This window comes from Bombyx mandarina, chromosome 06 (assembly GCF_030267445.1).
Source record: "Bombyx mandarina strain Sakado chromosome 06, ASM3026744v2".
Classification (NCBI taxonomy): domain Eukaryota; kingdom Metazoa; phylum Arthropoda; class Insecta; order Lepidoptera; family Bombycidae; genus Bombyx; species Bombyx mandarina.
This window is the reverse complement of record NC_143213.1, coordinates 7,323,653-7,340,500: the sequence shown is the minus strand read 5'-3', so window position 1 is coordinate 7,340,500 and position 16,848 is coordinate 7,323,653. Positions and strand designations below refer to the sequence as shown.

General features: G+C 43.2%; 1 protein-coding gene across 1 annotated transcript; it reads left to right on the top strand.

Annotated features, from left to right (window-relative positions):
• Positions 1-12,382: 12,382 nt before the first annotated feature.
• Positions 12,383-14,557, top strand: LOC149502813 (uncharacterized). Its single transcript, XM_089728494.1, has one exon. It carries the CDS (start codon positions 12,383-12,385, stop codon positions 14,555-14,557), a length of 2,175 nt encoding a protein of 724 aa, XP_089584620.1.
• Positions 14,558-16,848: the final 2,291 nt, after the last annotated feature.

Here is a 16,848-nt window from a genome sequence, read left to right as displayed (position 1 = left end):
CCGCGGCGTGGAAAGAAGCGGACGCTATCGGCATACACAAGCCGGGCAAACCGAAGAACGAAACCGCGAGTTACCGCCCCATCAGTCTCCTCCCGGCGATAGGCAAACTATACGAACGGCTCCTTCGTAAACGCCTCTGGGACTTCGTATCCGCGAATAAAATTCTTATAGACGAGCAGTTTGGATTCCGCGCCAGACACTCGTGCGTCCATCAAGTGCACCGCCTCACGGAGCACATCTTACTAGGGCTGAACAGGCGGAAACCCATTCCGACAGGAGCCCTCTTCTTCGATATAGCGAAGGCGTTCGACAAAGTCTGGCACAACGGTTTGATATACAAACTGTATAACATGGGAGTGCCAGACAGACTCGTGCTCACCATACGAGACTACTTGTCGAACCGTTCGTTCCGATATCGAGTCGAGGGAACGTTCCCGGCCCCGTCACGTCACAGCCGGAGTCCCGCAAGGCTCCGCCCTCTCCCCGTTACTATTTAGTTTGTATATCAATGATATACCCCGGTCTCCGGAGACCCATCTGGCGCTCTTCGCCGATGACACCGCCATCTACTACTCGTGTAGGAAGAAGGCGTTGCTTCATCGACGACTTCAGACCGCAGCTACCACCATGGGACAGTGGTTCCGGAAGTGGCGCATCGACATCAACCCCACGAAAAGCACAGCGGTGCTCTTCAAAAGGGGTCGCCCTCCGAACACCACGCTGAGCATCCCCCTCCCGACTAGGCGCGTCAATACCCCCGCCCCCGCCGTTCGCCCGATCACGATGTTCGACCAGCCCATACCGTGGGCCCCGAAGGTCAAATACTTAGGCGTCACCCTCGACAGTAGGATGACATTCCGCCCCCACATTAAGACGGTACGCGACCGTGCCGCCTTCATTCTAGGACGTCTCTACCCGATGATATGTAGGCGAAGTAAAATGTCCCTTAGAAATAAGGTGACACTCTACAAAACTTGCATACGCCCCGTCATGACCTATGCAAGTGTAGTGTTCGCTCACGCGGCCCGCATACACTTGAAATCATTCCAAGTCATTCAATCCCGTTTTTGTAGGATAGCCGTCGGAGCCCCGTGGTTCGTCAGGAATGTCGACCTCCATGACGACCTGGACTTAGAGTCCATCAGTAAGTATCTGCAGTCGGCGTCCATGCGCCACTTCGATAAAGCGGCACGACACGAGAACCCTCTCATCGTGGCCGCCGGTAACTACATTCCCGATCCTGCGGACAGAATGGAAAGCAGTCGACGTCGCCCAAAACACGTCATCTCGGATCCTCCCGATCCACTAACGGTGCTTTTAGGTACTTCAAGCACCGGTCACCGTTCTCGTCGAACCCGTCGCTTGCGACGAAGGGCTCGACGAGTAAATTAACTCTCAGACACAGCCCACTGAGTTTCTCGCCGGATCTTCTCAGTGGGTCGCGTTTCCGATCCGGTGGTAGATTCTGCGAAGCACGGCTCTTGCTAGGGTTCGTGTTAGCAACATCGTCAGGTTTGAGCCCCGTGAGCTCACCTACTAAAGTTAGGGTTACGCTGACATAGCCTCTCAAGGCTATCAGCTTAGGTAGGGAAAAAAAAAAAAAAAAAGGAATTGACTCGAGAAAATTCAAGAGCGAAGATTTATTATGACTTTCGAAGTGGTTTAACACAAAAACAGTGTGTTGACCGGATGATTTCTGCATTTGGTGATGAAGCCCCATCCAAAACCACAATTTATCGCTGGTTTGCTGAGTTTCAACGTGGACGTGTCAAGCTCAGTGATGATCCCCGTCAAGGTCGTCCAAAAACTGCAGTCACCCAAGAAAACGTTGATGCTGTGCGTAAGCTGATTGAGGAAGATCGACATGTGACATACCGCGAAATTCAGGCAACTTTAGACATTAGCATGAGTCAAATACAAATAATCTTGCATGAACAATTAGGTGTAAAAAAGTTGTTTTCCCGATGGATACCGCATTCGCTCTGTGAAGAGCAAAAAGCGGCTCGCGTTACTTGGTGCGTCAGAACTCTCGAAAGATTCCACGCAGGATCCTCAAATGCTGTATACAACATTGTATCAGGTGACGAATCCTGGATATACGCGTACGAACCCGAAACAAAAAACCAGTCACGAGTTTGGGAGTTCGAAAATGAGTTAAAGCCAACAAAAATTGTTCGTTCACGGAGTGTTGCAAAAAAAATGGTGGCCACGTTTGTCTCCAAAACCGGCCATGTTACGACTATTCCTCTTGAGGGACAAAAAAGAACGGTTAATGCAGAATGGTATGCTAGCATTTGTTTGCCACAGGTCGTTTCTGAACTCCGTAAAGAGAACTGCAACCGCCACATCATCCTCCATCACGACAATGCGAGTTCTCACACCGCGCACAGAACAAAAGAGTTTTTAGAGCAAGAAAACATAGAATTATTAGACCATCCGCCGTACAGCCCCGACCTAAGCCCTAATGATTTCTATACTTTCCCTAAAATAAAGAATAAACTGCGTGGACAGAGATTTTCATCACCTGAAGAAGCTGTGGACGCCTACAAAACGGCCATTTTAGAGACCCCAACTTCCGAATGGAATGGTTGCTTCAATGATTGGTTCCATCGTTTGGAAAAATGTCTCAAATTTCGCGGAGAATACTTCGAAAAGCAATAAATACATTTTTAAATAGTAATGTTGTGTCACTTCGTTAATTCCCGAAATTTTCAGTGCCGCCTATGTAATGTCACATTAAGAAAAAATGTAGAATAATCCATTTGTATTTGGAACCTGTCGTGCTCATATGTATGTTCAGCATGTTTTCTTATTTTCACGCGAATATTTATTAAATATTTTTGTGATATTAATTGTGGTAATTAGTAAAACCAAATTCATTAAATTTTAATACACGTATTATTTATTATTCATCATATCACATTATTCAATATGTGCATTCAAGTAAAGCCAAGTTATTGCCTAGCATTCAAACGACATTTGCATCTTATATTTTCAAGTAACGTAATCCACAATAACTCTCCACAATAATTTCTTTATCTTTGTAAGTAATTCGTCTACGACATGAAAATGTTATATGTCACAAAGAAATTTGATACGGCATGTTACGTCAAGCTTATTAGTCTTACGGGAATAACAATAAAAAGACACTGATTGTGTAATGAGTAGGTAGGTTTTGTATAAAAAATTCTTAGCTGGATTATTTTTTATTTTTATTTTTTATTGCTTAGACGGGTGGACGAGCTCACAGCCCACCTGGTGTTAAGTGGTTACTGGAGCCCATTACATCTATGACGTAAATGCGCCACCTACCTTGAGATATAAGTTCTAAGATCTCAGTATAGTAGAACGGCTGCCCCACCCTTCAACCGAAACGCATTACTGCTTCACGGCAGAAATAGGCGGGGTGGTGGGACCTACCCGTGCGGACTCCCAAGAGGTCCTACCACCAGTATAAAGTATATAAGTTTATTTGCTATTATTATTTTACTATTTATTTGCTGTTTCATTTATTTGCTGCATAAGTGACTAGACAATCTCACGGTGTTAAGTGGTTACCCAGTTATGAGGTCGAGATCTCAATTTCATACAGCTTTTTCAACGCTCAAACCGGAAATCGTGGCTGAATCGTGACAGAAATACACAAGATACCTGGGTACCTACCTACCTGGGTACCTACCCGTGACGGCTCATAATACGCTCTACGCTCTAACACTAGTAAAATATATGATTATCAAAGCTACCACATATTGTAGACTGCTCTTTCCGGAATGTTCTATACAATAATGCGCTAGGTGTTCAAATAAAAGTTTGACCTTGTCGTTTCATAAATAATACTTATTAAGGCACTTATCTTTGTGTGTATATCTCGTAAGAAATGAAGAAATTAATTACATTAAATATAATTCCCATTCATGAAGAGCAACCTAAAACTATATGGTTTTTTTTATCGCTTAGATGCGTGGACGGGCTCACAGCCCACCTGGCTTTAATTGGATACTGGAGCCCATAGACATCTACAATGTAAATGCGCCACCCACCTGAGATATAAGTTCTAAGGTCTCAGTATAGTTACAACGGCTGCCCTACCCTTCAAACCGAAACGCATTACTCGTTCACGGCAGAAATAGACTCACAAGAGGTCCTACCACCAGTTGGGGGTTGGTGTACAAATAATATTTAAATTTAGCCCCAATGTTCAGTCATTTTCAGTCCATAGTATAAAAATTCGAGCTTAAAACTTCGTTATGTCTACTTGTATAGTTTTATTTATATAGTAGTAATGGAAGGTTGTAAATCTTTGAGTGGACAGCGCGGGGCGCGACGCCCCGTTCCGAACAACAAAACATTTTCTTTTTTCATTCACCCCTCTGGGAACCCCGATTCGATTTTATACATTCAATACAATGTCGCTAACTATGTCCCATTTTAACGACTCAACTGTAAATTGGTCCAAAAATAAAACCTTACAGTTCTTTTGTCAAAACTTGAACACGTTACAGTTATGTAATTAAGAAAAACAGCAATTTTTATGCCATTATTTCCTTTCTTTGTGACGTAATTAAAAGAAATGAATCACAAAGTGTCAATTTTACTTTCACAACAGAGAAATGCTTAAAAATAATGTAATCTATACGGTGTCAAAGCAATGCAATTGCTCGTGAAATTACTTTTTGCCCGTATACAATGAATTTAATAAAGTAAGCTGAACAATTTTAAATGCAAAATAAAACAAAGAGCGAATAAAAGGTTTAATATTTTGGAGATACTGAAACTTTCATTGGCAAGTAATATTATTCTTGGTTTTAATTGTCAATGCTAACTCTCAAAATATGTTTAGTACTACGCGTATTTAAAGACGGCCCGGCCCTATTATCCATCTGATTACATGTGGATCATAGATATCGTAACCATCAATCTCGAAATATGAGGTCTTTCACTTTCCTTCCAAAACTTTGTAATGCATTCACTGTGGACAATAATATTTGCTTTGTAGTTACCACGGGCTTCGGTAGCCGTTAAACATCAAACGCGATGGACATAAGATCTCTGCGATAGTAATAATTAAACCTGCAGAAAGTAAATGTTGACATTCTCATGAAGCATCGGTGTGATATCGAGCCGAAGGATGTGACGTCGACAGGAATAAGGCTCTTTCTAATTTACATTCTGTATACAAATTGCGCAAATGTATGAGCATAAAAATAAAATTTTCGTCGTTTGTGTTTTCTTGTGAGGTGCTCTTTTTTCGCATTATGTAAATTTTTATTACGAATTCCGTCAAATTAGTTTATACACGCACATTTTTATTGTTTCGTACGCTGATGTTGGATCTACTGACGTTTTATTGCATTTGTAATATAAGTGATTCAATTAACATCTACGCTTCGAGCTGAATATATTCTGAAGTACCTATTATTAAATCTTCAAACAACCAGAAAGAAAATTAAAGTTTAATTCATAATTAGGCTCTACTGTAAATGTTCAATCAATAACTACGCTCAATACATACCTAATGATGGACATAAATGACTGTTTATTTGTTTAAAATTTAATTAGATAGAGAATGAACAATCACAATCGCTGTATTCCAATTGCGGGAACTATAGTAATTAAAACATTCCAAATGCTTGCATATAAAATACAATGAAAATAATATGCTAAAGTCCCCTGGTTGAAGTTGGCAAATGATTGTGGTTGCGCGGTCGCCACGCGACGAACTCGCGATAAAGTAGCTACCACTGTTTAACTTCCACGACAAACTTTACTCTTCACTATTTCTCTCGATATCGCATTATATCGAATGTAGTGTAGATAACTTCAAGGGGAAACTCGACGGCAAACTTATATGAACTAGATTCATCGACTTCGTATTCGAAGAATATTATCTGTGATGCTTTAGGAAACGATTATTATTTATAACCGAAGCTGTGTTTTATTTTTTATCAAAAACAAGGCGAGGCCTTCATACGAGGCTTGCGGAGAGTACGTAATGGTAGGCAGCGGCTTGGCCCTGCCCCTGGCATTGCTGACGTCCATGAGCGACGGTGACCACTTACCATCAGGTGGGCCGTAGGCTCGTCTGCCTACAAAGGTAATAAAAATAAAATTCAAAAAAAAAACATTTTTAGTAACATATACATTAATAAATACATACATCTACGACAGAACCTCATTCATAATGTAAAGACACAAAACATTAATACTTCCTGAAATCTAGAACACAATCTCGCTTAGGCAAACAACGTGTTTTGACATAGACAGCGTTATTTATGCTAAAGACGGTATAACTCGTAGTCCTTATAACAAGAGCACGCTCAATAAAACCTAGATCACGAGCTCCCATTATCATTTAGCGGTTAATAAATATTAGGGTGAATGTCAAAGGTGACTTCGTCGTTGAGAGGGGGATCAAAATTTGTAGTCATAACCGTAAAAGTTTGAGAGAAAAAGCGCGTCATGAATCCAGAAGGTAGTCAAGGGTGTAGTCATTAGCGCCGGAACGAGGTCGACGAACCCTGATCGTGTTCTAGTAGTTCGTCATAATGACATGAGCGATATGAATAATGATAGATTTCTTATTTCGGAACACTTTTGATGTAGGAAAACTAAAAATTCAATTACTTATAGCCAATTGTGTTTAATCAATGTAAAAGTTCATATATTGTGCTATCGAAAGAAAATCAAGATAATAATATTAATAAATCACAGGCAATAAATGTAAAAGTTCAAGAAAATCAAGATAATATTATTAATAATATCCTATATTATATTATACTATATTATATTAAATATTATATTATATATTATAATTAATATATTATATTAAATTAATAATATAACATTATTAATAAAATCAAGATAATATTATTAATAATATTAACTTGATTTTCTTTCGATAGCACAATATATGAACTTTTACATTTATTGCCTGTGATTTATAGTGTTTCAGTCTAGATTCACAGCGGTTATAGCTTACTATCAAGTAGTCCATAAACTGTCTAGAAAGAAATTACTCCATTATAAATAAAAAAGTGTGAATTATCGTTATCTTTCGCTGTGTAGTCTGTACATTGATGTGAACAAGTTCAGTGGAAACAACAATAAATCAGACACCTAAGGACCGAAATCATTTTAAATAATTTCTCCATGAATAATTTCTGCGGTATTCCTTGAGTCTTATTTCAAGATTAATCAAAGATTTTTTTAAACTTATTGTATAAAGATGTCGTATTGATAACTGCTGCCCAACATTTTACTTACTTTTACGGGTACTTTTTCCAAGACAAGCAAAATTTCATAGCTATGAGATCTATTTAAATGAATTTATTCAGTAATGAATAATTCACAATTCACAAATTTAGTTCATATTATTCGTTCTTTCTTTAAAGTTACTACAACACTAGAACGCTTATTTACTTTTATTTCCTCATCACTCAAGTCTTCGGAACACTCATAAATATGCAAGTCCAAAGTTGTTGCGGCAGCTCCTCGTATTTCACCACTTTTAGCTTGAATATCTACACAATGGACGAAGCCCACAAGCATAGGAAGAACATTGAGAAGTTTCACCGAGTTACAATATCCAAATATTCATAAATATTCACTACCTATATGCGGAATCACTCTGACATAGCCTTGTAGTCCCCTTTGTGTAAAACAAAATTTCACCGTGGTTCATTCAACAATTTTTTTTTCTAAATATGAAATCATAACATAATTCATCCAAATCAAATAAAAGTATTAACAGGCTGTAGGAATATTCGTGATTAAACTTTAAGTCACTGAAGTATTCCGATAAATGTCACAAAGGCAATAACTTTTGCGGCTAATGTAACACAAAAATAATAATGTATTATATAATATTAATTTTCATTATTTTTCGCAAAGAACAAAACATAATTTAAAAAAAAGAAGTTTATAATAAGAACTATGAATATACAAGAATAATAGTCCAATTTCTGTGATAGTGTTATTTTAATAAATGATGGGTAGACTAGCCTAAGGTCATAGATCTGAGAACGTAAGAGGCACCACCCACATTGTTACATGAGGTCAAAGTCTTCATCTATTGAACTAAAGTCTGCCTTACGAGATCTTCAATTAAACAAACATATAAGCACTTGTATAGTGTTAGTTTTTATAAAATAATTAAAGTGAATGCGGCATATCTATATATCACAATTAGTCTATATCACAATCTATCACAATATCACTTAATATCACAATTAGTTTTATAGAGCTTTTAACAAGTAATGAACGATTTTACATATTCCTTAATATCGTAGATGTTGGGTGGCAACAAGTTATAAAAGTCAGTCTATATTGTTATTTGTTAATGAAATAGGAATTTGTTATCTCAATTTTTTGTGCAATATGTTTTTGGTATAGGGAGGCTGAGCGCGACTGAGAGACGTGTTAATCCCACGGTGTCAGGAACATGTGACGATATTATTTTTCTTGGCATTGTATTAGGTGATTAATAACGCTATTCCGTCTTCAGTAATGCCGTGCCACTCGATATTATCTTTATGAAGCATCAATTAATCTCGTTAATCAACTCGTCGTCAATGGTTCAAACTTAATATTCTTCAAACATACAAAATAATATGTGAATCTAATTGAATAGTTTTTATTTACCTTGTATGTGGCCTCTGTAAGCAATAATACATCTAATAAATCTGTAAGTATGTAATATTACATCTGATAAAGGATTATTAAGATCAGATATCGAACTCATGTGGCAGTGTTGCTGATTTTTGAAACATTATCCACTACACCAAGACAGGACAACGCATCAAATGTAAAATTTCCCTGTCATACATTCTTTGATTCTGTAAATTCTAAAAACCCGTTGAAATAAACTAGTTAATAGCAGGTGCGTACGATATATGCATTATAATATACAAAGTAAAGGGAAAATAGTTAAATTTAACAGAACGGTGTGTGCCTATCTAACATTCGGGTTCCTCTATAGAAAAATGTTCAATGTCAACTGCCAAAACTAAAAGTACAATATAATATAAGGCTTTTCTAATTTCTAATAATAATAAAAAATATTTTCCTTTTTAATTACAAGTGTTAGCTACACAGGTTTTCTTTTGACTGTCACCAAATGTGAAATTTAAAAAAATCTACTTATTCGCTGATATGACTCGCGTCTTCCATAACATACTTCGATGGTCCTATGCTAACAACTTCCAAAATTCTAACTGTAAACCCAATCGTTTAAATGATGCTTATGTATTTATATAGATTTCAAAAAAAAAACAACTTAGTATCTATTTTGTATACAAAAATAATTGAAGCCAACAGAATGCTTGATTTCAATCTTTTTACTAACAACATCATACTCGTAAATATTCTATTCGTAAAAATCTAAAAAAATACTAAATTTGTACTGGAGAAGAAACATCTCGTTTTCTAAAAATAAAGAAAGACTATTTCCGCATTCAAGAAATCGACATTTGGTGTAAGAAACAATTCTCATTAAATTTGCCAAATCAATGTAATTAATGTAAAATCATCAATTATAATCTATCGAAAATCAAAAGGTTTTTAGAATTTAATAGCAAAAAGTGAAGCACGTGCAAAATAAAGTACTTTATGAAAGAAGAACCCTATCCAATAGGATCCGACTTATCGAAATCATATTTCAGGGACGTGTGGAGGACGAAATACCCGTACCCTTTTCCAAGGTATTGTCATGAAGCTCTGTTTACAACTCGCTTCGTTGTTCAAGTAACTATGTACATCTGCTACGATAAAAATAAGAATAACACAAATCTCAAGATAAGAATGCTAAACTAAACAGTAACTGGCTTTTTCAAAGTTTTGTTTGGTGTAAACGAGGCACTACCCTTTTCGAAAACATTGTCTATATCACATTGTCATGAACACGCGGCGACACCAGATTTTCGCTGCGATATAACTTTATTCTTGTTATATTTCTCCATAAGTCATAACATTCTAATATGAATAGAATAAAGGTTGTAAGATTAAAAAAAAAAAAACGTTTATGTAAGTAATGCTAATATTGGTGGTGTTCAATTTATTAAAGTAATCTAATAAAGATCGAGAAAGCGTTTTATTTATAAAATTTATATTTATAATAAGCACCATACTATGTACAATAATTTTTGTGGTGGTACATCTATCAACTTTTCTATATTAATATTTCTAGTTGTGCTCCATGGTTGTCTGGAATAAAGCTGCCTAATCGTACTTTTTCATTTAATTTTTATTACAAACGGGTGAAAGAGCTCACAGTGTATCTGGTGTGAATTCATATGATATCACAATGTCAATTTCACCACCCACCTTGAAACTTGAGATCAAAATTTCAATTCTATTCTAAAGCGACTATAACGGCTTAACATAAGGTATCGGTAATGCATTACTGCTCAAGGCAGAAATGGCAGATTGATAGTACCTACTGATGCGGACTCAGGAGTCTCAGTGCCAGCAATAATTACGGCTCTTTTTAGCGGTTTTGAGATCTATTACACTTTGTTATTATTATTTCTCCATCAAGAAAGTAATTTATGAATGTGTTAAATACCTATTTCATAAGAGAGCATGCGGGACGTAAGTACCAGTATTGTTCGATAGAACTACACCGAGCATCGAATTATTATTATTAGTAAAATACTATTTTTTTATGAGTATTAAAGTACTCTACGCTACAATTACAGTAAATGGCTAAATAGCAAAAATAACTATGAGTACAAGAATTTAAGTAAAGCAAATTAAATGCAACTACTACTAAGTGTATGTTGGGAGACATTAGACAGAGCGTGAATTTCCTAGACGTCGCACTTACACTGGTCTGGTGTCGTTGAGCTGTAGTGAGAAACAAAATGTACGAGGAAAGGTGGCCGGTGGGACCGGGCTTCGTCCGTCCCGAACAGCCTCTAATGAGAGCGACTCCATCGTTAAATAAATTGGATAAAGACGTTCGTGATCTTTCAAGTACTTCTTGAACCTCTTCAGAGTGACTAGCAATTAACTAAATTAAAAGATTGTTCGTACACTCACAGAAGTTCGGAACGCTTCGCGTTGTCGTTACCTATCTGGATTTATCATTAATTCCATTTTAATTCACATTTAAATGACAGAACGTTGGCAGGAAAATCTTTAAGTAAATATGCTTGGAGCTTGGAAAATTTCATGCCTAAAAAACTTTTCGGAACTCTTGGAAGTTTAATTACATGGAATTGTTCCATAACTAAGTGTTCGCGTAGTTTTTGGTTATAACATGCCAATTGTTTTTGCATTCTTTATGGAAACAACTTCCTATTTTTTATATTAAATAATAATACGGTCCATTTTAATGATATTACATTCTAAATACATATAATATTCATCCGTCATTGCCATTTTGACTACAATCCGATAATTCTCTCTTCGTTGGTAAGTTAGGATACCTAAAAAGAGCTTCTTCTAACAAGGCTAAAGAAGAGTTTCAATTTAGCGCTGACTGATGACCATAATTCATTAGCAGCTCAAAGTCAATACCGATCGAATTTGTAGTGTCGGAAAGTCCTCCGCTTCGAGGGCATCTATAACCGCGTTTTAAAAATTTTACTCGCCCAACGAATAATTATATTTGTCTCCATTTTAAATGCTACTATGTCGAACTGAATCTTTCCTGCGGTGTGGAAAAAAGCGGACGCTATCGACATATATCAACTTGGAAACCTTAAAGCAAACCCAGAAGCTACCGACGGATCAGCAACCTTCCAGATAAATTATACGAATTGCTACTACGCAAACGCCTCTGGGACTTCATCTTATCATGGCCGCCGCTAATTACATATGATCTAGGCGATGGGGCAACCCCGCGGGAGTTGCTGGACTCCTACTGGGCGCGTCCGTAGATGGCGGATAACGGGCCTCTGGGCACCATTCCCAGAGGCATCGTTCCGTCTCTCTCGTTTTGTTGCAACGAGAGAGACCGAACGACGTGGACCAAAACCAGCTCTGGGGGTTCCAAACTCTCCTCCCCCTTCACTTGTTGAAGGGTGGTTCTCCTGGAGAAGCGTGGGCCTCTACCTTTTATCCTTTTCCCTTTGATTATTTCGTTATTTTACTAACTGTCTTTTTGTTATCTTAATTTGTTTAATTTATATTTTGAGTTGTAATCTGTCTCTTTCTTCGTTTCACTTTTTGGTTTATCGTTTTGTGTTATTCTTTATCCTGTCTTTCTTTGGCTTTCGTTTTATTTTTGGTTTCTTTTGTTTTATTTTCTTCTTCTCTTTATTTCAATCCTAATCCTAAGCTTTGACACCTGGTGAGAGGATGCATGGCCGGTGGGTGACCGGTCACTAGGGTGTCCCAGGGGACCACACCTCGGGTTAAAAATAAAGGGAAACCAATGAAGATGTCCAGTTTGCAAAGAGTAATACCCCAGGAGGGTACCCGCCAAGCGGGAGAATCCCTCCGTACTACCGACTCGTCGGTAGTGCGCAGCCCCTCGTATTCTGGGGGGGGCACAAACTGCACTGAGATAAGGTCCGGGAAGGACGGGGTTAAAAAAGGAGCAGGGTCCGGGAAGGACGTAAGTAGGAAGAACGGGTCCGCGAAGGACGTAGTAGCGGAAGGGTCTGTTAAGGACAGCGAGGGGAGATCGTCCAGAACCACTCTTGTGTCGGATGATAGCATGACCACAGCTGGGTCGGCCCACTCGTCAGCCCGCTCTTCGCCGACACGCAGACAGCGAAAAAGAGTCCTGACGATCAGCAGTGATGAGTTTGTAAGCAGCTCCGGCTCGGATGAAACAGCTACTACTGGTAAATGTGGTGTCAAGCCGCAATCGAAGAGAGGTCGCGGTCGTCCGACGACCACTGGTCAGTACGGTCTGACTGCGGACGAACAGGTGTATCTTAAAGCTCAGCGCTCTGAGATAAAGGATGCCGGTAGCATGCATAGTATGCGCGAATTAAGAAGCGCAAAAATCATGGAAGGGAGCTCTAAGAAAGATCCCGAGTGTCGTCTGAAGGAGAGTGCCGCGATGGCTCTGAAGGTATGTAGTAAGCCCGGAAACCTGAAGGGCACGTATCAACGTGTCCTAAAGGAATTGGCGGTGACAATAACGGAAGTCACAGAAGAACTGGCGAACCGCCCCGCGACCGAAGAGATGGAAAAGCTGCGTGCGGTAAACGCCTGTCAGCAGGAAGAGATTTTACAGCTCCGGCAGGAGCTGCAGAAGGTGCATAAGGAGCTGGCGCGCATATCACAGGCATTGACGTTGTCCAATCCAGTCGAAACCCCAGCCCCAGCTTCAACCACAGAGGACCAGGAGGAGTTGCGTGTCCAACGCATTATGCGTGCCGTTGGCACCATGCTTGACGCTCGCATTGCGAGTCAGGAGATGCGGCTACCCCCGGAGCCTCGCATCAGGCCACCCTTAGCGGCGGATAAGCGGAAGAGCTGTGAGAAATCGCCGAATTCTCCTCTCCTTGTTGACACTACGCTGGAGTCGACAACGGCACAAGCAGCACTACCGTCCACGGTGAACAAGAAGACACGAGGCCCTAGACAAAAGGCCACAGTGTTAGCGCCTCCACCCGAACCGTATGCCTTCCCTCCGGCTCCAGCTGTCGTAACCGAAAGCTGGTCTACGGTCACCCGTAGGCGCGCTAAGCCGAGGGGGGAGACCGTGAGAACGGCCACAGCCGTTCCACCCACTAGGGTGTCGGAGAAAGTCCCGTCTTCAAAGAAGAGGACAAAGAAGCGGCTCCGAGCTCCGCGTTCTCAGGCTGTGGTATTAAAACTACAGCCTGAGGCGATAAATAGCGGTCTCACATATCGGTTCATCCTTGCGGACGCGAGGGCGAAGCTCGACCTAGAATCGCTGGGTATCCCGCTCCAGAGGATCCGATCCTCTCTGACAGGTGCCAAGGTCCTGGTGGTGGACGGAGACGATCAAGTGGAGAAGGCCAACCTCCTGGCGAGCAAACTGAAAGAGATTCTGCCCGCTGAGGGCGTCGAGGTCTCCAGGCCATTGGTGACTGCAGCGATGCGCATCAGTGGCCTCGACGACTCGATATCGCGTGAAGAAATCGCTGATGAGCTCGCCAAAATTGGGGGGTGTCCACCCGAGATTATCAAGATCGGGGAAATAAAAACCGGTCCAGGCGGGATGGGACAAGTCTTAGTTCGTTGTGCGATCTCAACAGCGGCGAAAATCGCAGCAGTTCCCAAGCTAAGGATTGGCTGGAGCGTGCTCCGCGCTCATTTGCTGGAGGCCAGGAGGCTGCAGTGTTTCCGGTGCCACGAGTTGGGCCACGTGAGCGCTCGTTGCCCGTCGTCGGTCGATCGCAGCCGGGAATGCTACCGATGCGGCCAGGCCGGTCACGTGGCTTCTGGCTGCTCGCTGGCGCCACGCTGCACTGTTTGTATCTCCGCCGGCAGACCAGCGGACCACGTTTCCGGGGGCAAGGCCTGTGCCAAGCCCCCGAGACAGAGACAACGTCGGCAGGATCTCGCGTCGCTTGAGGGCGTGCGTAATCGGCCCGGTATGGCCTCGGTGACACCGATGGATGCTCAGATATGACAGACGTCCTTCGTTTCCTCCAGGGGAACCTCAATCACTCCGCCAGAGCTCAAGATCTTTTGTTTCAGAGCATGGCGGAAGGGTTGACTCACCTTGCGGTGGTCGCAGAGCCGTACCGGGTCCTTTTGGGTCCCGATTGGGCAGGTGACCTTGACGGCCGGGTTGCCATTGTCAGGCGTGGCTGTGTGGGTGCTCCGCCCGGATTCGACCTCGTTGAAAGGGGTCGCGGCTTCGTGGCCGTCCTCTGGGCCGAGATGATCGTGGTGGGAGTATACTTCTCCCCCAACAGGACGCTCGCCGAGTTTGAGGGCCTCCTCCTTGAGCTCGGTCGTGTCATTGGGAGGTCACATTCCCGTCGGATTCTCGTCCTTGGGGACCTCAGAGGAACGGCGGTGGAGGAGTGGCTGGTCGGAGGCGGCCTCGTCATTCTCAACCGTGGCACGGAACTTACGTGCGTGAGACGATTAGGCGGGTCCGTGGTGGACGTCACGTTCGCATCTCCCGATGTCGCGAGTCGCATCCGTGGTTGGACGGTGATGGTTGGTGAGTAGACGCTTTCCGACCATCGCTACATCCGTTTCAGCATTGCTGTAGCCCCAGAAGTGACATCAACTTCTTTATTCTGCGGCGGCGGCGTGGAGGGTCCTCGTTGGGCCCAGAAGCGCCTCGATGTCGAACGGCTGAATGAGGCGGCTGTCGTCCAGGCCTGGCGCCTCGATTCCCTCGGTGAGCCGATGAATGTAAGCGTGGGGGCGGAGCGTATGCGCGAGGCAATGTCGCGGGTATGCGATGCCGCAATGCCTCGCGTCAGAACTCTTGCTCCTAAGCGCCGCGTATACTGGTGGACTGATGAGATCGCTAGCCTGCGCCAGTCCTGCAACGTCAGTCGACGTGCGTACCAACGAAGCCGACGTCGAAGGACGCATCGTGACCCTGAGGAGGAGGACCGCCTTTATGAGGTGTACAGGACGGAGGTGAGGGCCCTTTGCACAGCCATCAGAGAGGCGAAGGAAACCGCTTGGAATGATCTGCTCGCCTCGCTTGATCGTGATCCGTGGGGGCGGCCCTACAGGCTAGCGCGCAATGCGCTTCGCCCATGGGCTCCCCCTACGACCAGCACACTGCCGCCCGAGACATTGCACCGGGTGGTCGGGGGTCTATTTCCGGACTCATCCCGAACGGCCTTCATCCCCCCTGTAATGGCAACGGAGCAGGTCGCTGACGGCGGAGAGCTGGAAGGTGTGTCCCAGGCGGAATTTGAGGCGGCAGTGGCGAGGATGCGCGTGAAGCGTACAGCACCAGGCCCCAGCGGCCTGTCGAGTCGAGCATGGGCTATCGCTTTAACTGAGGATGGTTTGGGACCTGCACTTCGAAGGCTGTTTAGCAGGTGCCTCCGCGAGGGCAGGTTCCCGGAGCCGTGGCGCACGGGCCGGCTGGTGCTTATCCCGAAGGACGGTCGCCCTAGAGACGAGCCCTCCGGGTATCGCCCGATAGTAGTGTTGGACGAGGCCGGTAAGCTCCTTGAGCGTGTGGTTGCCGGGCGTCTTGTTCAGCACCTGGAGAACATTGGGCCGGATCTCGCGTCCAACCAATATGGCTTCCGGAGAGGTCGGTCGACCGTGGACGCGGTCTTAGGGGTCCGCGATCTTTCCGACCAGGCGTGCTCTGGGGGAGGTGTACTGTTGGCTGTATCGATTGATATTGCCAACGCTTTCAACACGATCCCCTGGAGCACGATCGTGGAGTCATTACGGTTTCACCGCGTCCCCACCGGTCTCCGTAATTTGATTGAGGATTATCTCTCAGGGCGGGCGGTGATCTTCCCCGAGCGGAGTGGGTGGGGACGAAAAACAGTGTCGCGTGGGGTTCCACAAGGGTCGGTACTGGGTCCACTCCTTTGGAATATAGGCTTTGACTGGGTCCTCCGCGGGGCTAACCTGCCTGGCGTCGAAGTGGTTTGCTACGCTGACGACACGCTGGTGACGGCTCGCGGAGACGACTACCGGTCAGCAGCCGTCCTGGTTGTGGCTGCAGTGGCAACTGTGGTAAGACGAATAAAGAGACTCGGCCTCGAGGTAGCCCTCCAAAAATCCGAAGCAGTGTGCTTCCACTCAGCTCGGAAAGGGCCACCTCAAGGCGCGAATCTCGTAGTCGGGGGTGTCACCATTGCTGTCCAGCCGAAGCTCAAGTATTTGGGCCTCATGCTGGACAGCAAATGGAGATTCGACCACCATTTTAAAGCGCTGGTTCCGAGGCTCATGGGGGCGGCAGGTGCGCTGACCCGTCTTCTT